Source organism: Stigmatopora nigra, chromosome 15 (assembly GCF_051989575.1).
Source record: "Stigmatopora nigra isolate UIUO_SnigA chromosome 15, RoL_Snig_1.1, whole genome shotgun sequence".
NCBI classification, from domain to species: domain Eukaryota; kingdom Metazoa; phylum Chordata; class Actinopteri; order Syngnathiformes; family Syngnathidae; genus Stigmatopora; species Stigmatopora nigra.
The window spans coordinates 7,359,661-7,387,456 of record NC_135522.1 but is presented as its reverse complement, the minus strand read 5'-3'; the positions used below and the strand labels follow the sequence as shown (position 1 = coordinate 7,387,456).

Here is a 27,796-nt window from a genome sequence, read left to right as displayed (position 1 = left end):
ATTGTCCAACCAGGATGACCATAACAACAAAAACTAATGACAACATTTTATTTTTTGTCTGCTTTGTTTTCAAAAGCCAGTTTATATCATTAGCTGGAATTGATGGCAACCAAAATACAACTGCTTTCATTGGGTGCCGCTGTCCCAGTTCAAAAGGATTTGGGCCCCAGCTCCAAGCCTACGTGGGTCAGTGAGAAGGTCGAAGCAAAACAATGTGGATAAGCAATTTGCACCCACAGCTATTTTCTTTTCCAGGAATTGTTAAAGTGAATCTGCAACGATCCCCCTTGAAAGGTATTTTGACAGAAGCAAATCATTATGTGTGGATGCAATAACTGAGTAAAGCCCAGGAGAATATCATAAATTATCCTGTCAATGTTTGGGTAGACAAACATACGTCTGTACATGGCTCTTCAATCATTGATGAGAACATAAATGCTTTTAAGACGCACTCAATGAGAATTGATCTCACAGTAGCGCAATGTGCCTTCCGATGATTGCATCTGATGTAAATGTCCAATGTTAGAAAAAAAGAGAAAAAAAAAACACTGATGAAAGCTGTATTTAGATTTGTTCTTTCAGCTATTATGATTATTCAAACACTGATATTATGGAACACCGCCCTCTGATGGTGGATGTGTGGATGTAGGGTGACAACCAACCCTGTGGTCCCCCTCAAAATTCAAACACTGAATGAGGTAAACAAAACGAATGACTGAATCTACAAAAAAGTGAAGGTTATTTTTGTCTTAAAAGGATCAAAGGAATTATAGATTATCATCATTCTCACGACATCCTGACACGACCATCCACTCTTTTATGATTTAGTCATAAAACAATGGATTTCTCTGGGGAGCCTTTGCAGAAAATCATGTTCATGTGGCCATCATTCAGACTGAATGTTGAGTATCTGGAAAAACCAAGTAGTTTGAAAATCAAACATTTTATGGCTATTTCCAAGTACACGCTCCATTTAGTGTAATGAAACTTATCAAAGGGCACTGACACAAAATGGCCAGCTAGTGTTAACAGGCGTCCTTGTTGGCTGACAAGGCACATTACATATCTAGTTATCTATATATGTGATATTTATGTGACAAGCCACAACGAGACATACTACAATCAAGTAATTAAACAAACTTAGCTAAAACTTTGCCATTTGTGAATGACTAATGCGCGGATCAAAACATTTGCTTGCGTTTTATTGCCCTTTTTTTGCAGCAATCGGCGCTTTGATACCCAAGTTAATGCTATACATTCTGCAGATGATGTCACCCATGCGTTGAATGTTTTGAACAGAAATTGGGCGCCTTTTCTTTAATCTCACATTTTTATCGTGAACAATTTGACAATGTCCAAAAGGAAAAGTAGTCCCGTGAGTTCTGTTTCCAAAAAACGAGCACTTGATCAACACAGCGACAGTGAAGATGATGATGAGGGAGGAACGGAACTTCTTGTGCAGGTAAAGTAACACAAAAAAGATCTGTAATGTACAATCCATTTTTTAGTAGCCCTTAAAGTATATGCATTTTTAACTTGGGTTTAAAAAGTAATTGCAGCTTTGATTAGATTGTCTGTGGATGCAAACACAATGTGACTCTAGTACCCCCCCCCCCCCCCCCCCCCCAGAACATCATAATAAGTCATATAGGTTTGAGATGTTAGATGCACAGACCTGAACTGGGCCATCTCGAGCACATGGTTAAGAATAAAATAGCATAGGATTCATTCATTTTTTGAACCGCTTATCCTCACAAGGGCCAAGGGGGGTGCTGGAGCCTATCCCAGGCAAGGGAAACCCCAGAATTGGTGGCCAGCCAATCGCAGATCGGAGATGGAGACAACCATTTACACTCATACCTAGGGTCAATTAGAGTGTTAAATTTTTCGGAATGTGGGAGGAAACTGGACTACCCGGAGAAAACCCACGCAGGCCCGGGGAGAACATTATCGATGTCTATTATCGTCCAATGTGTTCATTTTTTTGGAGGGTGATGAAACAAATCCCATTGAAAGTTTGTCAAATTTGTTCAGTTGCCAAGAGCGGATGAGGTACCGAGCAATACTGGCATCGTGGAGAGCATTACGCTGAAGAACTTCATGTTCCACTCCTTCCTCGGGCCCATCCACTTTGGAACCAATGTCAACATTGTCATTGGCCGCAATGGAAGTGAGTGTCGCCTACAGGACGGTAAAACCGTACATCAGTTGTTGATTTGTCAAATGTTTTTTTCAACATTTAATTCATTGCCAATAAAGAGTTGTTGTTTTTTTTCTTTCACAGGTGGAAAGAGCGCCATCTTGACAGCGCTCATCGTCTCATTAGGTGGCAATGCACAAGTTACAAGCAGAGGCACATCCCTGAAGAGCTTTGTCAAGAGAGGGGAAAGGTAAAGATTGAACTGAGCTGAAAAATCTACAAAATATAGCAGCCGTTACTCATCGACTTATCGATGTTAATTATTCATTTTGATAGTCCTTTTTGAGATGTTGGCCAAAGAAAAACTGCCTCATTTAAAAAAAGAATAAATACACTACAACATATTCTTAGACTAAAATGTTTTTTTCTTTTTTAAAATATATTTTATAAAACAATAGTTCACATTTTATATATTTTCATTTCCTAACATTTCATATTTATTTCATTCACATATAATAGAAAGAAAGAGTAAGAGTGGTTTTGCTTATTTTGTTCACTTTTATTAAAAAAGGATCAAACTTCCTACTTAAAAAAGTATTTAGTGAATATTGGACCTAATAAACAAGCAACATTCTTATCATTGCTGTTGTAGCTCAGCCGATGTCTCCATCACCCTTCACAACAAGGGGATAGACTCCTACAAGCCTGAGCTATACGGTTCCGTCATCACCATAGACATGAGGCTCTCCCACGAAGGCGTGAGAACTTACAAGCTGAAGAGCGAAGGAGGTAAACTTCATTGTCATACAACACCAAATTCACTTCATTCCTAAATTACCATTGATGGCGATAGACATCCACTCCATTTGTACTGGGAAGGAACTACTAGGAATCACTAATCATTATTCATAGTCAATAGCGCTGATATATTTCGTTTCTCCTATATAGGCCAAATAATCTCAACGAAAAAAGAGGAGCTGGATAATATTCTCAACTGTTTTAATATCCAGGTCAGAGATCTACAAAAATATATTATTTCAAAATTTCAATTTTTTCTTTCTACTTATCAGAATGCTTCTTATTTTTCTTTCTAAGGTCAACAACCCTGTGTCAGTTCTAAACCAAGAAATGAGCAAAAACTTCCTGCACTCCAAAGGAGAGGTGGAAAAATACAAGGTTTGTTTGCCGACAGCTTGCGTTTTGTGCTTAAAATGGGGATTTTTGTCATGCCTGTCTCTTTTTGCTCAGTTTTTCATGAAGGCCACACAACTGGACCAGTTAAAAGATGACTTTATCAACATCAAAGCCGTTAGACATAACAGTGAAGAGAAACTGGCGCAACACCATGAAGTAATTGTACTCTATAGCTGTGAATGATACTATTGTATTGCTGTGGCTTGCTGTGGCAGCCCTCCTACTTCAAATAGATTGAATGTATAGCACCTTCTATATCGTCATCAGTGTTACTGAAACATTGAAACATGGTTATAACTGCCAGGCACCTCAAATTGATTTTGATTGATTTTCCTTTTTTTTTCCTAATGTGCACCACAGTACCTGAAAGATCTAAAGCGTAATTACCAGGAAAAAGAAGTCCGCTACAAGAATCTGTCATCTATTGACGAACTGCAAACAAAGCTGGAGGAGTTACAGAAGCAGATGGCCTGGGCTTTGGTCAGTTCATTTTTGACTCTTCTACAAGTGAGTAAAGACACTCAATTTTGGACAATGATTCTGACTTTTCCTCAGATTGATGAGATGGAGAAAGAGCTGGAGCCGATGAAAGAGAAGCTGCAAACAGACAAAGAAACCACTAACAAATATGACGAAAAAGTGAACGAATGGCAGGTAATGAAGCTACTTAACGCCTTTATGGTTAGGTCCACATGAATAGAATGTTTTCCTTTTCAGGACAAAGTAAAAGAGGCTGAGAAGAAGTACAAGCAGCTCCAGGAAGAACAGGATCGTCTCACACAGCAGATCCAGGAACTGCTGCCCAGTTCTGGCAAGCTCAAGGCTGAGATGCAAAAACACAACGCTCTCTACAAGTCTAGCGAGGTTCGCCGTCATCCTCATTGGCATCGAGGCAATTGTCCTTTTGCTTATGTCATGATCCATTTGTTGTAGATCGCGGTCCATCGATGCCGAGTTAGTTTGCAGGGTTTAGAAAAAGACAAGGCGCAGTTGTCTTCCAGGATAAATGATCTCAAGTTGAGGTAAGGAGGTAAGACAAGGCCCGTTTTTCACCGCGTCCCTCACATCACCAACTTTACAGTATCAACAATGCGGATGGGTCAGCGAGGCAGGCCAGGATCGAGAGCATTGAACGTATTGAGCTCCAACTGCAAGATCTTAACCATCACATATCCACTTTGACTCAACAAATCGGCCAGTATCAGAACGCCTGTAGGCACATCAAGGAGGAGCATGGCAAGATACGGTATGAAGTTAGTTTTAATGTGAGGTCTTTGGAAAAAAAATAACTTTTTCTGAGACTGTTGTTGACCTGCCTGCAGGCAAGAGCATGCTATACAACAGAGATCACTGGATACCAGCGAAAAAAATTTACGGATGACTGAAGCCAGTCGATCTAATCGTCTGCAACGCTTTGGGGAGTACATGCCGGGGCTGCTCAAAGCCATACAGGAGGCCCACAAACGTGGTCAGTTCAAACAAAAGCCACGAGGACCCCTGGGTAAGATCGGGACACAATCAATCTTATAAACCTTGACTTAAGCAATTAGTAAAAACTTTTTTTTTTTGCTGTAGGTTACCTGATCAAGCTGAAAGACCCAGAGCAAGCTCTCGCCATTGAGGTGTGTTTCAAAAGTCTGCTGCAGACCTTCACGTGCGACAACTACGACGATGAAAAAGTACTGAAAGGGATCATGGAAAGAGTCATCCAGTCCGGACGCAGGCCACCCATTATTACCTGCAAGTTCCTCCCAAAACTCCATGACATTAGAAGCAGGTGGGGTTGTGACCAGCCAGAAGTAATCTCCTTCAAATCAAGGGTTGAGCTTGATTTGGTTTTGTCACTTCCAGGGCGGTGAATCACCCCAGTTATCCAACAATTTTCCAAAGTCTAGAAATTGAGGACCCAATTGTGGCCAATTGCCTGATCGATCAAAGAAATATTGAGAACATTTTGCTCATCAAGGTAATTTTTGTTTTTAGTGTGGAACACAGTTTTATTGCGTTCTTGTGGATGCACATAACTGACAAGACATGTTTTGTAAGAAATATAAACTTATCCCCGTGGTAAAAGTTCTTCTTATCTGTTCCTGTGTAGAATCGGGCCGAGGCTTGTCGCTTGCTGATGTCTGGACGCCCGCCCCCAAGATGCAACCTGGCCTTCTCTATCGAAGGCGACATGATCTTCACCAACCGCTCCTACTCCTCTGACCAGACACGACCCAGGTTCCTCACGTCGGATGTGGAGAACGAGATAACGTGAGACTCCATGCAACTGGCGCAATTATTGCGAAGCTACTGACTTTATTGCATGGTCATCCTGTTTTCCAGACATATTCAAAGGGAGATAGAGAACCAAAGAGCTATGGTGTCAGACTTGAAACAACAAATGAAGAAAATGGAGGCGGACATCAACCAAAATGAGAAGCTGGAGAAGAGCACCCACGCTGAGATGAAGAATGCCAATGTATTTTTTATCCATATTATACTCGCAAATCTTCTTTCAGGTATATCACGTTAGAAATGCCCTAAATGTTTACATTTACTACAGGAAAAAGTCAAAAGGTATCAATTAGAGCTGTCCGACCTCCAGAATGTGGAGGAGCCTCAGCTGGAGGACCTTAAGCAACTGGTTGGTTTCAAAGAATACTCTTCCCTCTTGGAAGCCTTGCCTTCTTTTTTCAACTTGGATTGTGAACTTGGCAGGAGGATGAGCTTCAGGAGATGACCGAAAAGATTTCAAACAAAATCGGCACGTGTGAAGAAGCGCGAGCCAGCATGTCAGCGCTAAAGGAGAACTACGAGAAGGCCGAGCAGGAGTACAAGCAGCACAAGCTGCACATCGACAGCATCAGTGAGGAGGCGGAAGGCATCAAGGTAAGTGCGAGTCGCGACATAATTGACGATAAATGTCTACATGTCTCTTGCTTATGACCCTATGTGGTGGCGTAGGAAGAAATGCTTAAGGTGGAACGGGAGATGAACAAGTGCACGCATCACAAGAAGCACTATGACGACAAGCGCAGCGGCCACCTCCAAAATATCTGCGAGCAGGAAGAAACCCTGCAGAAAAAGGAGCAAGAAGTTCAGGTCTGGTCGGCTGTTACCCTGATGAACTGTCGTTGTACATTCAACTTTCACATCATTCTGTTTATGGGCAGGTGAACATCTCCAAAGCCAAAGAGATTTGTCCTGACCGCCTGCGGGTGGCGCGGCCGGCCCGGAGCCTGGATGGCGAGATAAACTCTGTCAAGGTGAAAATCGCCACGAAGAAGCAGATAGAAGGTGACCCGGAGCAGATACTCAGGTGCTTTAAAATGAATGACGCAGGCGCACAATGGATTTAACTCACAATTCAACTGCTTCTGACTTCACAACTTCCGACCCTTTTCGCAGGGAGTACCGAGACGGCATGGCCAAGTATAAGGAGACGGAGCAGCAGATTAGAAGCTTCATCCTTTTCATTAAAAAGCTGGACATGGCCATTAAACGACGACTCGAAGTTTACACCAAACTTCGCGGGTAAGCCTGATTAATTGTTCCGTTTGAATGTCATTTCGAACCCTGCCTAATTTGAATGCTTCTCGCTCCCCAGTTTGCTTTCAGCACGTTGTAAGTATTTCTTCAACAACTTGCTGTTGGAAAGAGGCTTCACGGGCAGCCTCGTCTTTAACCATGAGAAAGAGACCCTCACCATCTCGGTGAGAACACCACCAAAATGCATTTTTGGTGCGTAGGCCTTACGTTTGGTTTGGCCAGGTGCAAACGGGAGGAGCGACCGAAGGCAACAGCGTCAACATGCGCTCGCTATCAGGCGGCGAACGGTCCTTTTCCACTGTCTGCTTCATTCTGTCACTCTGGGCCATCACCGACGTGCCCTTCTGCTGCTTAGATGAGTTTGACGTCTATATGGTGAGCGGAATTACCTTTTGTTGCCTAGTGCATCGTTTTCTGATGTAAACTATGTTCTTTCAGGACATGGTGAACAGGAAGGTCTCCATGGAAATGATGCTAAAAGCGGCTGAGGCCCAGCGCCATATGCAGTTTATCTTACTTACGCCGCTCTCCAGGTAATCCATGGTTGCTTTTAGTTGAATTTTTGTATGATTAACTTGTATCACAATATTATATATTCTGACTTTTCCCTGTGAATTTCTAAAAATATCTCCCAAACTTTTTTTTTCCTGGCATAGTTCTTTTCCAGTCACAGATCTTATCAGAATCCTTCGTCTTAAGGATCCACAAAGAGGTGAAAAAAAAGACGATGAAGATGAATCCTAATGTGGTAGGTAGTTGTAAATCATTGCCTGTCTTTGACGGTGATAGACGTCCAATCTGTTTGCTGCAATTTATGTGAAACTGTCCTATCCATTCCTAATTCAAATGGGTCTAATTAAAAAAAAATCTTTCCACTTCACCTGCTACTAGGAAAAATTTGTGGTATATATATTTTCTAGCAGTAGCTTTGTCTACTTGTGTTGTAAAAAGAGTACATAGGACTCAACTGTCCCTATCCATGTTATGTACATTTTTTATATGTACTGATTGTTTGCTTGAAAATATAAATTTGCTAAAAAAATAAAAATACTAATTTCAAACTAAGAAATTATAGAATTTTCTTTTAAAAATTGGCCTTATCTAGTTGTATTGTTTGAATTTTAGGAATGTTCCCTTTTTAGCTGTATGTTCAATGTAAATGTTCCTATATTGCATATTTTTATTTTATTAATATATTATTAATATAATTTTAATAACTCCTGTATTTCTACAATATTACGTGAATATTTGTTCTATGTAAATTCAGGTATCAAGGGATTTAACACTTTAATTTTCTTAATTTAAGACAATATTGTGCCTCACCGTAGTGTCCAACAGAATTCAGTGTTAGACTAAAGTAGAATGGAGTGTTATCAAGGTGAAAAAAATCATTATCTGAAGCAGAAATCACATTTATTTTGTTCTGGTTTTCATTTCACTTAAAACTGTACATTTCAGTTTTTTTCTCTCTGAAACATTTTTTTCGTTCGTTTTACTCTGTCCACGCTTGCATCAGCTCGCACACACGTCATTATTTTAAAGGGGAACACTAAGGCTCATACAGTGAGGCAAGAGTGCAAAGTAGTCCCATTTAAAAGCCTCTGTGGCTGCTATGATCCATGGATAAAATGAAGTATTTCGCTCCCCTTTTAAACACGACGCAACAATGCAACATTCTGACCAGCACCTTAAGTTTCCGTGTCCTAACAGATAAAAAAAAAATTAGATCCATTTGCAGGACTGCAAGTACAGAAAATGCACAAAGAAACAAAATGCTGTACATATAGTAGCAGAGGTTGAAATTAGATCACAAAAATGAATTTAGATCACTTATTTTGTTTTAACTACTTGGCTAATATACTGTAGAATAAAAATTGAAAACAACGCTTTATTTTTTCATTCATTAGCATAACTCAAAAATCCAAAACTTGTTCAATGTACACAAAAGTCTTTCAAACATCGCTCGGAACCATGTCAAAATTTTACTTGCCAGCACTTTATTTGCATAGATAATTAATCCATCTCATAGATGTGTCATACAAAAATATTGATTAGATATTTATGGTGCATTTAATGTCTATTTCCATTAATGGCAGCCAATGAATGCACTATAATGATATGGCACACATCTGAGGTGGATAATTATCTCTGCAGGGAAGTAAGTGGTCATTAACAAATATTTAGACAGAGTTAAGAACAATACTGGAATATTTGACAAATTATGCATTCTGTGTACTGAACTAATCTTTCTTTTGAGTTCAGCTAATGAAAATGGAAGCAAAAACCAACGTATTGCATTTATATTTTGTTCAGTGTAGAACTGCCATAACAGCTCAAATAGTGTTAACAGCATCTCCAGTACATAGATTTACTTTATATAGTGTGTATCTATAATCCATACACAGGAAAATGGGATCCTTTGAAGCAAACAGTCATGTTTAACATGGGCAACATGGGAACAAATTTTAAGAAGGTCAGTCTACTTTACCAATGTTTAAATCACAAAGATAGATGTCCAATGGAGTAGTTTTTCTTTTCAATGTAAAAACAACAGCATATTGCCCAACGTACATCAACTGGCCACAGCATTATAACCGGCGTGATCTACAGAGAGCCAATTCAAGAGCTTATTCAGAGTGTGAGGTGTGTGTCATATACACATTTACAATCTATGTATATTTGCTGATACTAAAAGTCTGGCGTAATTGGATTAGATTCAAATTTACAAAGTCATTTTTATGATTTTTCAGATTTTTGATGTGACGACAGTTGTGATCAAAGCCCCATTGTTGTAGTGAATTATATATAGCTCACTCAGAATTAGATCAAATAAGGATTTACAAACTTTAATCTTAACAACTACAATTGATGTTTTTACAGATCTTAATCTGATCAAATTATGAATAAAATGGAAAAAAACGCAATACCACAGCACTGTATCGTAGTAGTGTGTTTTGTGTTAACTTTAAACACAGTTGGAGAGAGAGAGATTAATATAAAGATGGAAAAAAACATCAATTTTAATTGAAAACAAAATTAGTGACCAACAATTATACTATTGCAGTTGTAGTTTGTATTTTTTTAAATACTGCATTGTAGTGAGAGCTGTTCCTAATAATTGCGTTACCTGGTTTAACCACAAAAATACTAAACCAATAAAGTGTTACAATGCTTCAAACTAAGAGCACGATACTACAAAAATGAGTATTTTTATTGTTATAATTGCAAGCCAGAAGCTTTGTCTTGGATCTCAGTAGATTATGCAAGTGTACTATACCTAATGTTGTGGCTGGTCAGTGTATGTACACACATACACACACACACAACGGACTAGTGTAAAAGTGCACATTTTACCAAACAATCTAAAATTCTACTGTAGCTTTTATAATAAGAGAGCTTACAACATTCAGGCGCAAAATAAATAAATAATCATTTGGATTATATTTTAAAAAAAGGCAGGAAAAAGGTAACACTGTGAACCGAGGGTTAACTTTTAAAATGTATAACCATGAATGTCCTTTTAAGACCCTCAAATCTTAAGGGATAGTAAAAAAAAAATCTGCACAGCAGCAGCGGGAATATCAGTGGTATCACATGGGGCATTATTTTGATCAATAAATGTGTGCATATAAAACAAGTATGAACAAGTGCTTAATGCTACATTCAAGCAAAACTTATTTTGGGGGATCAGTATTAAGTTATTTTCCCTTTTTGGATGTGCTTTCACTTCTTGCTCCTTTAAACAAGGGTATTTTAAGTCACAAATTCTTCTGATCAAATTCTTTTCACAAGTGCTCAGTGTCAATGTCAAAAGTGCGTGTTAAGGTGGGTTTAAAGTCTCCGCCGTAAGACTGGCTGGATTAAAAAAAATCTTTTAGTTTCAGTCAGGAACTTTGGGGGGTGGCTGGGGGTTTTGGGGGAGAAACCAGTGCTACCAGCACGCTATTACACAGAGAGAGTGCTGGTAGAATTGGTTAAGACCACCCAGGTGGCACAAAGTTTATGATATAAGAGGGGCATTAAACCCTTACACCATCTGATAAATGGGTGCTGGGCTATACAGCAATGGTCCACGTCAACACCTGGACATTCAATAAAAACAAGGCATAACAATAGTTCATCTCTCCGTCTAACCTTGGATGGAATCACCCTTAAGCCTGGAGAGTTTCGTTCCCATGGTGACAAGACTGTAACAGTCGAAAAAGCTGCTTCAAAAAGGTGCTTGGGCCTCAGAGGGCTCTTTGGCCTTCACCAAATCAATGTTGACGGGAAGTAGGGCTGGGCAATAAGGCCTAAATAGAAAAGCTCAGATTTTTTTCTACCAAGAATTTCATTTACAGTTCCATCTCCGTATGTTTTTTTTTTTTTTTAGAGACAATAAGATCAGAAGACAGAAATGGATTGGACTTAAAGTACAATAATAGGAACTCAACTTTATAGTGTTATTGGGTAGGCTATGAAATATATTAAAAATAATGATCCTGACAAAAAAATTATTGAATCATATTTGAAATCCTGTGTCCAGATTTTGGTTCACGTGAGCCAAACACCAAATGTTAATATTATGGCCTATATGACCCAAAATGTGATGCCCACAAATCTGTATATTACCCAGTCATTTAAGCATATAATTTTAGCAAGAAAAAAAAGTTACTATCCTTGCAAATAATGAAAAAATGTTTAACGTGTAACAAAAAACAAAGTGCAAAACCTCTGTCTTAAATATCTTTTTGTCTCTTCTTATTGTTTCAAAGGAATATAACTTCACATTGAAACAAACTCTTCTGAGTATTTGCTAGATAGTATCCTTTTGGCAGCAAAGCAACATGAAAGTAAAATCCGCAGTAAGTAAAAAACCTATTTCATAAACTCAATTTATCACCTAGGCCTATGGGGAGTGTTCCCCCTCCGGTAGGAAACAGACAAAAGCACTGAAGGAAAGAGAAAAAAATAGGGTGACGATGGTAAGGTAGAGAGAAGTGATCTTACACCACCTGGGGAGGGGGGGCAATGGGAGCTGCAGTGGTCAATTCCTCTGAAATCTTGACTATCTCTGCGACATTTGGAGTAAGATCTGCTGCAGGGTTAGGCGAGTGGCCATTGGCAGCGATGGAAGAGGTCATAGCAGGGGTGAGGGAGGACATTGAGGAGCTGTTGCCCATAGATGCCAGCCCAACAGGGGCTTGCTTGTCGGGCACGACTTCAGCACCATCTGCTTTGGATTCAACAGGCTTGTTGTAGTTCATTTTGAGGATGTGTTGCTGGAGGTGCCTGATCCAGTCCTCTTGCACCGAGAGCGGACCGTGGAATTCCACCTCGCAGAATCTGACAGAGCACAGGACAATTAGCTTTCTTCCATAAATATCAAAGTGCATTGTTAACAATAATTGAAACAGTTGCATGCTTTTCACTTTGATAAAATGTTCCAACTTCAACACGTCACTCACCGGCACTTGAGTGTGTAGAACTTGCCCACCAACTTGACCAAGGGGTAGGCAGGGGGCTTTGGCACTAAAGCGGGAACTGTGCTTGTACGTGGAGGCTTTGGGGAGCCGCTGTCCCTCTCATTTCCCTCGACGCTAGATGGGTGCTTCAGTGGCCGACGCTCAAAACCTTTAAAAGGAAGGGGGAGCTCATTAGTAATATCTATTTAGTTTTTCTTCTACAGGAAACAAAACAACAGAGGACAATAGGCTCAAGATGGAGTAAGATGAACATGACTTGGTTGAGTGAGTAACATTATTATTAAATTACACTTTATTTCTAAAAGGTCTGTAGATAAACTGTTTTGTCTTTAAGAAATGCTGCTTTTTGACAAGTATTTTATCCACTAGCAAATACACATCTAATCACTTCATGAGTGCAGAATGCTGCTGCAGGAATGCAGCAATATACCACCACCTTCGAGGGTTTTTACGGAAAATAAAAGGTGACTATTTTGTGTGATCTGTAATCAAAAATGTAATTAAACTTACTGTACCTCTAGGCAAACGAACATTGAGTTCACTGCGAGCCACTTGTGCTTGAAGTGGGAGGCTACTGACAAGCCCAGTGGGGCTCGTACTAGTGCTGGCGGGCCTAATGTGAGAGGCCCGGTTGTTGGAACCTGCTTCACCCTCTACGGTCTTGAAGGAGCCCTGATTTGTGTCACGGCTCAGTGGGCGCACCAGGTTGACCACCAATGGAGAAGACCATTGGGAGGAGGACGAAGAAGATGAAGAGGAGGCTTTCTGTGAGAATGGGAAGCGGTGATTTGAGTCCATCGATGCAGGAAGAGGTGAGTTGCTTTTCTGCTACATAAGAGGGAAAAAGTCACATAATCAGCTGTTTATGAACAATATACTGTATATTAAGTCATTGGCTGTTATTGACAGCAATAGAGATCCAATCCATTGGAAATAGGAGGATTGGCAGCGAATGAACCATTGTTTCTGTGCCACTGATGGCATACCTTGATGCTGTCAATGGTAGCCCAAGAGTTAGTTTTTTGTCTTATTATCTCCAGAGGAATTGTGTGTGTTAGTTGTAAATCAGATTTGGGTTAAAAATGTATACTGTATACAGGAATTTCCATTCTGATTGGTTACATACACGTACATATCAAAGCAGTGTGAGATTATGGCTTGTTCTATTTGAAATACAGTGACATCTCTACAGCAATCTATTCTGTATGTGTGTCACATCGCAGCTCTGGTTAAAAAGGTGTGACAATGACGCAAATGCACCAGAAACTAATTCAGGAGGGAAGAAATATATTTCTCCAATCAGCAGCCCACAGTAATTTATGTGAAGATGAAACATCAGCTCCAATGCACCTTCGTTACCATAGTAACTATCTATTCAATAGCTCAATCGAGCTGGCTTTGTCTCCACATTGATGTTTTCAGGATATAAAGACAAAGAAATCAAATAAACACACCAAGATGTTAGACACATACAATTCCTTTAAAAAAACACCAGCTAAGGCATGCTAGATTTTCAAGAATGCGACACTCATTTACAGATAGAGAGAACCGTCAGATTAACACAGTGGGTTATTAATAGCTCGTTTTTTGTGGTTTGTCTATTTTCTTCATTTATTTCTTGATCTCTCAGAGCCTGAAATTGAATCCGATGTCAAAGGGAAAAGATAAATTCAATCTAGCCTACATTGTAAAAGAAAACTTCCAAGAGGTTGTGATTAGTTGAAATTTTAAGTTGTGAATAGACATGAAATGTGAAGTTAGTTTGAATATGTGCACTGTCATAGTGTGGAGCAATCTTGTTTTCTGGTTTCAATCCAGGAACTGTGGTTTGAAGCCCCCTTTGGGGTTCCTTTGTATATACTGTTTGGATCAAATATTCTAGACTGGAAGTCACACTTTTTTCAGTTTGGCTGAGCCTGTGACTAATACTTAAGTGTGACTAAGCCTCCCAAAAATGTGACTGATACTACAGTCCGACATATTTTATTTTTTTTTTTCCTCCATTTTTATTGTGTATTCTTTTTCTGGTGCGATTAATACTCAGGTGCAACTTATAGTTGGAAAAATATGGTACTTGATAAAATTCATTCACATAAAATGTTAAGTTTTGAATACTTACCATAAGTTCTCCTTACTTAAACTGTTGGATTGTGTTTACTTAACATATGTGGATGGATTTAGTCAAATAGCTGATTACTTGGCAAACAAAAATGGAACAGGTTGCTTCGACTTACTCTTTTGGAGGTGGGGCGGTTACTCTGCATGTAGCTACGGTGCATTTCTAAAACCTTCTGTGGTCTGCTGTGAATCCATGCACTTAAGGTCTCGATAGGGGACCCATTTACACACCACTCCGTCACCCCAAACTGCCTGAGGTGTGCCCGTGCGTGGCTTGCCAGAGCTTTGCGGTTCTCAAAGCAGAAACCACACAGCTCACAACTTGGATCTGAAAATACAAGACCGGGGACAGAAAGTTCTTTTTAAAAAAGGATCATGGCGATTTGAAAAAATAGGAAAAATTGGATCACTTACCCTTACGGAAGTGCTTAACAGGGGAGGGTTTTTTTCTCAAAGGGAAGTCATTTGGCAGTGGTGCAAAAGTCTTGCGTTGATGCAATACTGTGTTGGAAGTATCCATTGATTCGGCTCCTTCTGGGTGTTTTCCTAGTGGGGAAATCCTCACAATCTTCGGCGAGGTTGGACTACTTAAAGGGCCTATGGTGTTTAAGCCTTGCTTAGAGTGTTTGGACTCTGATGACAGTGTAAGAGGGCTTTTATAGAGCTTGGATGATGGGTAGCCCAAAGTACACGAGCCCCCTGAACTTTTGGTTGCATTCGCCCATGAGCGACTTTTGGCAGCCTCCTTCTTAACCTCTCCATCCTTAGAAGATACACTTAAGCCTTTCTTGTGGATAATCACCCTTAAGGTATCAATAGGTGACCCATTGACACTCCACTCTGTGATGCCCATTTGTCGCAGGTGTGAACGCGCGTGGCTGGAGAGGCCTTTGCGGTTCTCAAAATACTCCCCACAGAATTCACAGCGAATATCTCTTGTAGGCTCTACCTCTCGAGACATGGCTGTGGTAATAGCAGAAAGAGATAGTTAAAAAATGTATTGTTATATTTGGAACAATTGCAAGAGGGCTGGGTGACATGGCCTAAAAATAACCTTAGATTTTTTCTGCCCAAAATGTGATGATTCTGTCTATATTAAGTTAAATTCTTATATTTCACCAGATTAATGATTTATTTCTGTAATAATCTGCAATATAAAAACTCCCACGTCTCAAATCAAGTCAACAAATCGATTTATCCCTATCATGAAGCATTATTAGAAGCTTACCCAAGTTGAGAGGAAAAGCGTTGTCAGAAACTCGCCAGCTGGAGCTGATAGGATCAGTCGTAAAACCGCGAGAGCTGCCCACCGCTTCAGGGGTCGTGACCTCCAGCTGCACTGGCTCAGGCTTCAGTTTAACAATCAGGCCACCAGAGGACATCGGTGGAGTTGAATTTGACTTAGTTCCTGGGGCTTGAGGGGGACTGGAGGAGCAGGAGAATGGTATGCGGCTTACCAGAGTTGATGGGGAGGAGCAGGAGGAAAGAGGGGAACGAGGGGGCCCAGGAGAGGATGGAGGAGTTTTGTGAGGTTTTAGTGGACGGGCGCAAGGCAAGCCCCGTCTTGAGATGATTTCTCTTAAGGTGTCGATTGGGGATCCGTTAACTGACCACTCGGTAATACCCAGTTGACGCAGGTGGGAGCGAGCATGGCTGGACAATCCCTTGCGGTTCTCGAAATATTCCCCACAAAATTCACAGCCTATTTCCTTTGTGGGTTCACCTGAGCAATTAGAAATGTGAACAGAATATTGAATTATTTGGGCTTTTTGAGGCATATGTTCCATGGATCTTTTGGGCAATACTCACTGTGTGGGAGGGCCATGAGCTCACCACTGTTGAGGCGGAAGACCTGCATGGAAGATGATTTGAGACGCTTGGCAGGCGGGCCATAGGATGAGGGAGAGGTAGTTTTGGAGGTGGACCCGCCTCCCATTGCCGTCACCTTATACAATAGGGATGGAGAGGAGGAAGGGAGAATTGCCTTCTTTGGAGAGGACAGCACGGTAGGAATACGGGATTCAGTGTCATGCTGGATTTCATTGGCTTTGCGCTTAAAGTCGTCTGAGTCCATAAGCTGATTCAGGAGGGTGATGGGAGAACCTTTCGATTCAGAATACTCCACCCCAAAGTGCCGCAGGTGAGCCCGTGCATGGCTGGATAAGCCTTTGCGAGTCTCAAACCAGGCACCACATAGTTGACAAACTATGTCCTTGTTGGGCTCTACTTCAAGGGCTGCATATTTAAAAAGACATTTCAAAATTTCAGTCCATTTAAAAAGGATCAGACAACAGAAAACAATCAGATACTTACTCAGGTTGAGAGGAGCATCATTTTCCTGTGGGGCCCAGATTGGTTTCGATGGTGAGATGTTGGCCGAGTTTAAGAGGTTAGATGTCAAGCTTTTGACCACCCCGGACTTGTGCTCTGTGAAGCGTAAAGGGGAAGACACCGGCAGTAAAGAGGAAATAGGGGCTTTCCTTACTACTGAAGATGGAGAGCTGGCATGAGCCAGAATCGGAGAATCACCCGGAGAAGGAGTCGGTGTAGAACAGGAAGGAGATGGCATTGCTCTAACTACTTTGGTCAAAACGGACAGTGGGATCGCTTTCTCCTTCATGTCTCCTCCTTCTTCATATCCTTTATCTTTATGGTTCTCAGAGTCAAACAGAGAGGAGCCCTTAACGGAATGGGGCTCCAGGTGAGGGGAGTTTATTTGGCTGTCTAGGTTCTGTTCCTCGGAAGTACTGCCGAGTAGGTCGCTGGACGGTTCGCCTCTGTCAAAAATGTTGAATTCTCCTTGGCCCAAGTTAGAGCGGGCGTGGCGAGACATCCCTGCCCCTGTAAAAGAATCAAGGAATTCCCATTGAATTCTAAATTCCATTCATGGTGCTTTGCAAAAACCAAGACCACCCAATTCAAATGGATTGGATGTCTACTACTGACAAACTCATTTAAATTCACAGCAAAAGCATGAAAAGAGCCACGTTTGGAGGTCTTTGAGCACAAATGACACTGAGAGAGTTAAAAACTTCTCCTTTGTATTTGTGACACTTCACGTTTCATGCTCGGGAAAAAAAACAGTCCCGGTTTGAACCCGAAGAAAGAACAAACGGAATCTGGAGACATACTGAGACGTGACAATTTAGTACAGATTGTTCCATAAGGAGAGCAACTGACTACCGTGTGGAAAATGGTAGAATATGATGAAATGAATAGCATTCAATGGACAATGTTTCTTTCTTGTCATTTTGAAGAATTAAACGCCCTTCCAGACACAGCCTGACCTAGACAGTTATAACGTCACATTCCACAGACAGGCCAGGCTGCCTGCCAAATTGTCATAAAGCCTGCCACTAGCAAGTGCAACATTTTTTTTCAAAAAAGAAGAAAAACTATCACCTTTGGTGTCTTCATCTTCTTTTGGAGAAAGGCAATGATGGTCTACACTCTGCAGCAGTGATTTTTTTGGACTTGAGCTAAGGCCAACAGCATCCAGGTGCACTGGCTCAACTTCTTCTTCATCATCTCGATCACCTACAATACAGCACACTGTTGTACTAATGAAATACAATGTTGTGCAACAAAATAAACAAGGATTATTTTGCCGATCTGATGCCAAACCAGTGCTTATATTTTTAGAACGCCAAAAATAATGCAAAATACAATGCATCTAGAAAATAATAAATCACATTGTATTGAAGTTAAGAAATGCTTTAGTTTATGATCATCTATGATGATGTCATTGGTTTTTTTAAGAAATGTAGGCCCTCTCAGTGCACATGTTTTTCAAGTGGTTTGATTTAGAGCAGCAGTCCGGTGCTGCGAGTAGTTAGCGCGTCAACTTCACAGCTCTGGGGTCCTGGGTTCATATACAGGTCACGTCCACCTATGTAGAGTTTGCATGTTCTTCCTTGGCACTCTAGATTGCCTCTACGTATAAATGTGTGTGCATAGTTGTCTGTCTTTTCGCGCCCTGCGATCGGCTGGCCACCTGCCTCTGCCCCGGAGTCAGCTGGGATAGGCTCCAGCACCCCCCGCCACCCTAATGAGAATAAAGCAGTTCAGATAATGAGTGATGAGAGAGAGGTGACTTAGAGCAGGCAAAAAAATACATATACGATAATTACCGATATTAACTCATTGGCTGGCATTGACTGCGCCAGATGCCCTATTCATTTAATTTAATTTCATGTGTATATTGAAAGGGGTTATACATCTAGTGCTGTCATTGACAAAAACACTACTGGAGCCGTTAATAATGCAGTTAATACTGATCTATGATTTGCTCTGAAAAATATTCCTAACAAATCGACCCTGTCTGCCCCCCTTAGTTTTCCACACCCGCCCAACAACAGATTCCCACTGCGTGTTGATATTGTTGTTGAATAAATAATGTCACAGAGGGTGTGATGTGTCATTCTAATTAAGCTTTAATGTCAAGACCCAAGTAGGACCAAATGTGTCATGCAACTGTAGACAAAATGTCAGAGTTTAAAGGCAAAGACAACATATTAATTGAAGCTCTCATTGACTGCAAGCAAAGTTCACTAAATGAAAACCACAGTAAAAGGGGAAAAAAAACAAAGCACAACCTTGACAGCAGATTAATATGAATGTGCATTTCCCAATACATAAAAAGACAGTATAGTATAGATCTTCAAAAATGTTTAGTTTATAATTCACACCAATTAAAAGCAGTCTGCTGCAGTCACGCATTCATTACTAGGGCAAACGTGCCATTTTCTGCGACAAATGGATGAATCAAAAGAGACAAAGCTTTTTGTCTGGTGGGCGGGCCCCTCATCTATTGACTGTAATGGAGCGTCGATTTGACACCTCAGGGTGCAGACAAACCACGCCAAAAGAACTGCCTACCATTCACTAAATCTCTTCCATCACTCTAATATGCATCCAACTAAAGCCAAACTTCCATCGGGCTGGTGATCCGAGTTAGATCCAAAATGAATGAACCGCGTACCTATTTGTCATCACGTCTCGCATCCCAACCACTACCACGCAGATATTTCCACGCAATTCAATCACGCTACATCCTCAAAAATCAAATAAAGAAGCGAGGAAAAATGGCGAAGATTAGGCAACCGGAGGCAATTTTAGGGATGAGCGAAAAATACTTTACAGTCCAACTGTAAATAAACAACGTTCCATATAATCGCGATAACACCACGATCTAAAATTATTAATAACCTGCTTTAACGCGCTTTCACGTGCGCGTTACCTGCGAAGGAGACGCACTTTTAATGTCTCTTGTCTGCCCACAATGGGACTGGAAGATGCGGCGCATCACCGATGTGGGAAGCGAGGGCACGCGCACTAGACACCGGCCAACCGCTACTCACCGCTCGGCGACTGCGGCGCATCCGACTCCGGGGCGACAGAGCTTGAGCGTTTTTCTGCTATTGTTTGGGTCTGCGGGGAGGTGGAAGCAGCCATTTTGCCCCCATATGCACCGCTGAGCTAAGGCGTGACCAATCGAAGGGAGGCGGAGGTTGGGATGAACTTGCCGAGTTGAGTACCACATCCACGGGCATCGGTAGACTCCCCCCACACCGCCCCCCTTACCACACTGTCCCCCTTTCTTTCTTTGACTGCCAAGTCAGACAACCCTGTTCAATTCCCGGATTCTAAGTGCCAGATGAAACTATTCATTTCCATTCCTTCATTCATTCATTTTCTGAACTACTTTATCCTCACTAAGGTCACAGGGGGTGCTGGAGCCTATCCCAGATGACTTGGGCACGTGGCGGGGGACCCCCTGAATTGGTGGCAAGCCAATCGCAGGGCACGAGGAGACAAACAACGCTCGCACTCACTCATATCTAGGGCCAACTTAAGCCTATCATGGATGTCTGGAATGTGGGAGCAAAGCAAAGTACCCATAGAAAACCCACACAGGCCAAGGGAGAACATGCAAACCCCATACAGGTGGACCGACCTGGATTTGAACCCAGGATCTTTCAACCAGAAGCGCTAACCACTCCTACGCAGGGTTCGAAGATAGAAGATAATTATTTTCATCCATAATTTATATTTTATTACGTTATCGTTGAAACCTGGCGGAAAGCAGATTTTGGCTCATGTAGGTCGCATTTCAAAGTGTGGTCACGATATACAATTTGGTTTAAAAGTGTGATCAAAACATAGAATTTGCTTGACAAGTGGCCAACATGACGCAAATCGTGACTTTCACCTTGTTTTCGGATATCTTCACTTTAGGACCTCGTTGTTTAATGTCACTCATGAGAAGAATGCAAAGCGTATAAGAATATACAGCAAATCACTGTAAGAGCAGTTGTTATAAGCATGTGAAAAGATATAGCACAACAGCATCAGCATCATAACCAATAAAACTGAACTCTCTAAAATTGATGAAAAGACTAAAAGCCAAGATGCCAATTAGCAAATATGCCAAAAACTTCCAAAAGTTGTTTTCTGCAATGTTAGAACATGCTTTCTCAGTGAGGTTACTTCTATACTTTGACACATAAATAATTTAAACCATAAAATTTACCTTCTCTTCCATCAGGCTTCTCATACGGAAGTCCAGAAGAAGCTGAATTTAGAGATACAGTAGATATGTCATCTATCCTCTTCTCACTTGTCTCTCTCTCCAGTTTGATTTCAATGATTTCATCCTCATCTGCTTCTTCTTCTTCTTCATCATCATCCTCATCATCCTGACCAGAGTAAGGGCTCCGTGGGGGAGCTGTGGGAATTACAAGGTCTGGTCTACTCGAGAACAATTTTCTCAAGATGTGGATTGGCGAGATGGTAACATCCCAGTTTGTAATCCCGAAGTCACGGAGGTGCGCTCGGGCGTGGCTCGAGAGGCCGGCACGTGTGTCAAAGCCAGCGCTACAAAACTCGCAGTGCATCACACTAAATGTGGATGGATCAAAGTTTGCAACTGTGAAGAGACAAAAAAAATGTTATAGATTGAAGATGCAAACGTGCGCATAGAGCAGAAAAAAAAATGTAAATTCAATCTTTGGTGAAAAAAAAAGATTTTATTTTTAGGCTGATATTTACTTATGCAGTTAAAAAAAGGACGCTGACCTTTTTTCTTCTTCTTCTGATATGAAAAACGTTTTTCAATGGCGTTAACCTCCTCTGGAGATATGAAATGACGCACATTGTAGCTGACGCCCACTCGGTTCAGGTGACCCCTCACATGATTGGCGAGACCAATTCCGTTATGGAATCGATCAGGGCAGTAGGGACATTTCCTTTCCACGTTCTTTAGACCATCTGACCCCTCCTCAAACTCGTCTTCGACTCCATCCAAAATGTCCTCGGACAGAAAATGTTGTACGTGCTCATCAACATCATCCTCATCATCATCATCACTGCCAATTTCTGAAAGGCTTGCAGTAATATAGTTGCTTCTTAAAATAATGTCTTTTTTAATCATGTTTTCTTCCTTCTCATCTTCATCCTTTACATTGTTCCTTATCTGCAGAGATGTATTTGTTGGCTGCTCTGAATGCTCAGCTGTGTAAAAGAAGAAAAAAACAACCATATTAGATTTTAAATATTCCATTGTAGTGTCTACAGTGGATTTTTTTGTCTCACCCGGATCAGATCCAGGTCTGGGGCACCCTTCAACAGCATTATTTTCAGGGTCAATCTTTGTGCTTTCTTTCAGATTCTCTTGCCTCTCTGGAAACTCCTCTTCATTCGATCTGGACCCAATCTTCAGTCTTCTGCTGAATCTCCTGTTCTTATCACACCCAAATATTACCTGGGTTGCCAGATCGTTCTCAAAGGTATCAATTACTTGAAAAGAGTTGGACTGCGATAAACAGTCGGCATCCATGATGGACTTTGAAGCAGGATCAGAAGATGAAAGGCTGCTCTCAGAATTAACCTGTACCCTGCAGATGGAGTCCAGTGCAGGGTGAGTATGTTTCCTCTGTTTTGTTTTTATAATTTGACATGAGCTAAGAGGAGACGAACATTTTGTGGGATCAGGAAAGGAGGAGCTGGATTTAAAGGCTGAAGTTTCTTTTTTTCTCATGTGAGTCTTGGTGTGATTGGCAAGAGCCTGGGAGGTTTTTGTGCTGAAGTTGCATTGAGTGCAGATAAAACGGCGGCGGTACAAAACAGCTCGGGGCTGGAATTTGGTTCCAAAAGATCTGGGAGTACTTTGAGATGTGTTTGATTGAACAGAAACCAATTCTCCATCTGAGACTGTCATTGGAGCCTGGTATGATGGTGGAAAAGTGTCTGACAAGTTTAGCAGGCTATCCTGCTTTGCTGCTTTAGTGTCTGGTTTATCTTTTGCCCTCTCGTTTTCATTCAGCTTCTCAATTTCCGCCAAGATCTTAATACGAGATTCCTGGTGCTTTTTTTGATGGTTGGCTAGTGCAACGGAATCAAGCAAGTCCCACCCGCATTCATTGCACTGAAAATATTCGGAACCTTTTTCACCTGTTTGACAGTGCTCAATCATGTGCTCCTTTAAGTGGACCTGTTTTTTAAAGTATATGCTACATTCCACACAGGTGAAAATATCTATGTCATGCTCCAAACTGTCGTCTTCGTACTCATGTACTGTTTCTTCTCCATCTCTGATTATGTTTGGGACATCTGTTAATTCCTTCCCAAAGTCATCGTAATGGTATGTTCCTCTATTTTGACTTGGAGATGACAATTCAGCAGATATTGATCTTTGAGGACCACTACTATTATCTTGTGTACTGGCCTCAGGAGATGTGTGTATTAAGGCTCCAGAAAAAGGCCCAAGTAGGACTTTCTTTGTCCTGCATCGTTGGAAGAGGGCACAGTTAGTCCGCGGGACAAGAAGAGGAGTCTCGGGCTCAGAGTCTCCTGGGAAGGCGTACACATCACGCTCCTTGTCATTATCATCATTCCTGTCATTTCCCTCTAGGCTTTTCTCTCCCTCTCTTTTGGCTGTGTCTTCTTCCATCTGGCAGGCATCTTTTGGTTTCAACTTGAAGTCAAGATTTGTTCCTACTGCAAAGAAAACATGATTAAAAATAGGCATTGGTAAAAAATGGGGAAAAGCAGAGGTTCTTACATTCTATGGAGTCAAAGTGTGATGTATTTGGTTCTTCACTTTTTGTGCTGTCTTTATTCTTATTGCACATCTCCCCAGAAAAAGACTGATCACCTTCATGCTCCAAATCTGGCTTTAATTCAGTTTTTTTGTCATCCTCACAGTCCACTCTAGACAGCAACATATAGAAAAGGAGTAAAACGACAACAAATATTGTAAATATATCGTGTACATACCTATACCCATTTATTTAACACTGTATAGGGTTCTAATGTCTCATTATATATAAATAAAAAGGATGTGCTAATTTTAGACTTTAAGTACAACTCAAAATATCACCTTTTCGTCAGTAATATGTTATTATTTTGTGATAACCTAATTATCAGGTGGTGGGGGAAATGTATTCTTTAAATTAAGCAGAACTTAAAATGATAAATTACACCCACTTGACATATATTGCGTTGTGCTTACATGCTTTACTGAGAGCACTTTCCAGAGAGCACATGCATTAAATTCATTAGCCAGACTGTATAGCTCACTTAACTATGCATTGCATTCTTATTCAGAGGACTATCTGCAAGTTTTCCATCAAATAATGCAAATGCAAGTAAACATTTTCACTGAAATTTCAGGTTTTGGGAGAAAAAATCAATCAGAGTAAGGACACACAAGCATAGGGATAAATTCCACAGAGAAACCAGTTGTTAACTCTGCGCCTGAGCAAAATTCCAAGAAGTACTAGATTCAATCCATTCACTTTCTTTGCTTATGTTACCAGTGTGCCATGTCAAACACTAGTGCTGAGATATTTACACATCTGAACAATTTCTCAATGCCGAGTTACTGAGTAGTCACATTAACAATCAGCCTATTCAACTCTCTCTCTGGGTGAAAAACAAAACGTTTTAGTTATGGCTCTAACAGGACCATTCTTTAGTACCTTTGTGGGGGGAAAACATAAGGTTTCAGTGCACCACAGTACCACCTTCCTCACCTGATTTCAGAGGAAGGAGATCCTGGGCTGTGAGCAGCCAGACCATGAGGGTTAGAAAAATGCTGCAGCTCCTCTTCTGACATGACAGTGCACACAAACCACAGAAACAATCACTTCATAGCCAAAATGTTAAAATCCACAATCAAACTACATTGTCCCAAATGCAGGGGTGAAAAGTAACATGGAATCTCATTTACTTGCGAATATTTTATTGGAGTTTATTTATTGTTGTTGTTGTTTTTTTTTTACAGGGAAGAGGAAAACCAAAATCGTTTTGCTTATTTGTGCCAATACGGCGCATCAAACCAACTATGTAAAATATAAATACTGCGAATTGCCAGTATTTTAGAGGTGGTACACCCTCAAAATATAAGGGTAACTTTTATTATGAGTATACTTGTAAAGAGCTAATATTACTTTATGGAATATATTTTTATACCAGTAATTTTACATTGACTTGGTTAAAATGTCAACAATTGAACTTTACTTGATTACATTTTTTTGTACTTTTCCACTCCTGCTTTTGTGCAGCTAACACGGAGAGGGAACTAAGACTACACACACTGAATAACATTTAAAATGATAAAAAAACAATGAAAATGACTATATACTCAGCTTGACTACTTTACTTTCATAGTTGTAAAAGGTTAATATGATATTTGAAGTCATGAGTTACCATCTAGTGTTTCTTTCTCTGAGTCAGAGTCCCAGTTTAGGGAGGAAGGAAAGGCTGAGGACCTAAATCTCCTCTGTGCACTCCTCGCTGGGTCCGCACTTTGCTCACAAACCTCGGTCTGATTTGGACCCTCATGGTAATCGGGACCTTGCGAGTCTTTAGCAGACGTCAGGACATCGCTCAAATCGGAAGAACACGAGGACTAGACAAGAATGACAATACATGCAACATGTAGATTATGGTTACTGTATTACAAGCTGAGAATTTGATAGTTTTTCTTCCGTTTTATATCTTAAAAAATATATATTTTGAAAATGCAGAAATTTTAACCCATGTACAGAGCACTCATTTAAACTCATGGGCTGCCAATGACTTGGGAGGGGCAAAAAAAAGCCACCAGCCATGTGTATTCTTAACAAAGTGCCTAGTGGGTGTGACGGACATGTGTCATTTAGTGGTTGCTATGGAGACACAAAAGATGTTGCTTCATACGTTCTACCTAGCAACCAGCAAACATGCTGAACAAGAAAGAGAATAAAGGAAAAATAGCTCCCATAACTGTGTTGATCTACTGTACTATGCAAAGGTCTTAACAAAGCCTAACCTTTGTTGTTTTACTCATCTGTCATTGAGAATGTATGACTTAGAAATACATAACTTGCTGGTCACAGTATTGCAAAAATCAATGCATATGCACTATGTCTTTCGGAAATACTGGTTATGGTGATAACAACTGTAAATAATGCTTACTAATTATGAGGAAAAACAATTCAAACATGTTGGTCATGTTGTATGAGGTGTGAATATTTGTCCATGTGGCTTTTGTATCAATAGTATTAGTGCCAATGGCAGTCAATGAGTGGAATAGTGGAATAAAATAGATCTGACATGCTTATACCTGCTGAACAGTGCAGTTAAGGACATGGTTTTGTGCAGAGTTCAAAGAGGGGGAAGCATAGCTGATCCCTGGGGTCAAGGGTCGCCCTTCTGGCTCCATTTTATCCCCCAGAAAGCAGTATGGACTCCCACAGGTGATCAGCCTGCCTACATTTTGTGCACTCCTCGTCTTCTGCACACAAGGAAGGAAAAAAGGTTGGTAAGTCTTTTTTTTTTTGGTGTTGTTCCTGCAGCTTTCAACCATTTCTTAAGCATCCCGATTGCATTCAATTGCATGACAAAACTGCAGTTGGTGTGGTAAAAAAAAGCAGGTATGTCTGACAATGCCAAAGATTGCAGAGTTGCAGAATGTTCATGTTTTAGCTGTCCTCGTCATATCCCTATCGCCAGCTGCAGGCCTGTCTGACCCATTTTTTCACAATACGTCTGCTCTTTTAAACGAGACAGTGATCCCAAATGGTTACATAAAGATGTGCCGTTTAGTTCCAGGCCCACGTCCTTTTTGTCCCTCTTGTAGACAGGAAGAAAATAGCACGAGACGCGAAAAGGTGCAGCGGCTTGGCTTGTTAGCAAGTACGTGGCCAGTGTTGTTGATCGCCCGATCATGTCAAGTCTAACAACCACGATGCAATATGCCTTTTTAACAAGCATGAACACACACACATCAGCAGAAATACTCACTGATATCGGCCTGGTTTGCGGATCCAGGGCAAGAAGTCGCAGCCTAAGCGGTGCTCGGCATAGTTGGAGACCGAGCAAGAAAGCTTGACGCCCCGGAGACGATGCTCGCTACAAGCCCCCGGTTGCTTTCTTGCACCGATCTGTTATTTTAGAATAGCTCAAAGCTGTTTGAGAGATGTTTTGCATGGAAGCCTTGCAAGCGACAGGCGCAGGACTCCATGTTAATAGATTTGCAGGCAAGCCACGGCAGCGGTGGAGGACGTAACGCGTCAACTGGGAGGTAACCAGAAGTTGGAGTCGCCTTCTAACGGCAAGTTTATTAAGTTTGATTTTTCAGCCGATATTATTATGATTAATATTCATATCTGTTGTTCCCACTATTAAGAAAATCAGTATTGTTTGCATGTTTTGTGCAACATCCCAAATAGTGAAAACACAGTTTATCCTATGGTAATTCATATACTGACATGGATTACTTTATGTTGAGTTATATTGATGGTTAGAATCTCTATTCTGGTAGTGTAATTGTAGATGTCATAATGCTTCACTCAGTCATGTGTATTAATTATACAGTAGAGATTTACAGATGTATTTAAAATGTTTGACAGTACTGTACTTTTTTCATGTTATCCAATTTTATTCTAAAGGCAGGTGTATCTAGTTTTGCCCTTTTGATTTCCTCAAAAAATCTGTTTATAACTGATGTACTGCACTGCTCCATCAGGAGGCTTTAAACAAGCCTTTAGCGGACCCTAGCGGAAAATAACGAATGTCAGAGCTTTTATCGTCTCTAAATGATTTAATTAGAATAAATGAAGTCTTTGATTATAATGAATAGGTTAAGGTACGTAAAATTCAAATATTGCTAACCAATAAGTAATATTTTTGCTGACACACTATATAGATAACATTGATATATTATTCTTAAATAATACTTTAATAATTGATGAATAATTTATCATTTATTAACATTATTCCTATCATTATTATTATCATCATCATTATCGTCCTCTTCATTATTATCATCATTATTATCATCATCATTATTATTATT

At 40.6% G+C, this 27,796-nt stretch overlaps 2 protein-coding genes across 8 annotated transcripts; one reads left to right on the top strand and one right to left on the bottom strand.

Moving 5' to 3' along the window:
* The first annotated feature begins 857 nt into the window (after nucleotides 1-857).
* LOC144208211 (structural maintenance of chromosomes protein 6) lies at nucleotides 858-25,088 on the top strand. 3 transcript variants are annotated; one of them, XR_013328846.1, is made up of 30 exons: nucleotides 858-1,462; nucleotides 2,035-2,170; nucleotides 2,285-2,390; nucleotides 2,793-2,929; nucleotides 3,089-3,150; nucleotides 3,236-3,316; nucleotides 3,389-3,490; nucleotides 3,695-3,814; nucleotides 3,890-3,988; nucleotides 4,052-4,198; nucleotides 4,268-4,356; nucleotides 4,416-4,580; nucleotides 4,657-4,835; nucleotides 4,910-5,111; nucleotides 5,186-5,300; nucleotides 5,433-5,593; nucleotides 5,666-5,801; nucleotides 5,886-5,966; nucleotides 6,041-6,211; nucleotides 6,287-6,424; nucleotides 6,496-6,641; nucleotides 6,731-6,856; nucleotides 6,930-7,035; nucleotides 7,094-7,246; nucleotides 7,310-7,404; nucleotides 7,528-7,619; nucleotides 11,244-11,320; nucleotides 11,626-13,148; nucleotides 22,121-22,372; nucleotides 24,740-25,088. XR_013328846.1 is itself a non-coding variant. In XM_077733937.1 (26 exons), the coding sequence occupies exons 1-26, from the start codon at nucleotides 1,352-1,354 to the stop codon at nucleotides 7,613-7,615; spliced, it is 3,252 nt and encodes a 1,083-aa protein (XP_077590063.1). In that variant the 5' UTR covers nucleotides 859-1,351; the 3' UTR covers nucleotides 7,616-7,932. The 3 variants fall into 3 exon arrangements, 1 of the variants encoding a protein (XP_077590063.1); XR_013328847.1 differs by lacking the exon at nucleotides 11,244-11,320 and having other exon boundaries at nucleotides 24,740-25,087; XM_077733937.1 differs by lacking the exons at nucleotides 11,244-11,320; nucleotides 11,626-13,148; nucleotides 22,121-22,372; nucleotides 24,740-25,088 and having other exon boundaries at nucleotides 859-1,462; nucleotides 7,528-7,932.
* wizb (WIZ zinc finger b) lies at nucleotides 8,269-27,010 on the bottom strand. 5 transcript variants are annotated; one of them, XM_077733935.1, is made up of 18 exons: nucleotides 26,743-27,010; nucleotides 26,063-26,233; nucleotides 25,165-25,366; nucleotides 24,489-24,564; nucleotides 23,516-23,664; nucleotides 22,048-23,451; nucleotides 21,532-21,966; nucleotides 20,987-21,382; nucleotides 17,857-17,991; nucleotides 16,984-17,295; nucleotides 16,768-16,881; nucleotides 16,264-16,689; nucleotides 15,683-16,177; nucleotides 14,869-15,417; nucleotides 14,571-14,782; nucleotides 12,852-13,164; nucleotides 12,319-12,484; nucleotides 8,269-12,196 (listed from the first exon to the last, which is right to left on the bottom strand). In XM_077733935.1, exons 2-18 carry the CDS (start codon nucleotides 26,159-26,161, stop codon nucleotides 11,857-11,859), a joined length of 5,823 nt encoding a protein of 1,940 aa, XP_077590061.1. In that variant the 5' UTR covers nucleotides 26,162-26,233; nucleotides 26,743-27,010; the 3' UTR covers nucleotides 8,269-11,856. The 5 variants fall into 5 exon arrangements, with proteins under 5 accessions (XP_077590061.1, XP_077590057.1, XP_077590060.1 ...); XM_077733931.1 differs by having other exon boundaries at nucleotides 16,768-17,295; XM_077733934.1 differs by having other exon boundaries at nucleotides 12,852-13,161; nucleotides 16,768-17,295.
* Nucleotides 27,011-27,796: the final 786 nt, after the last annotated feature.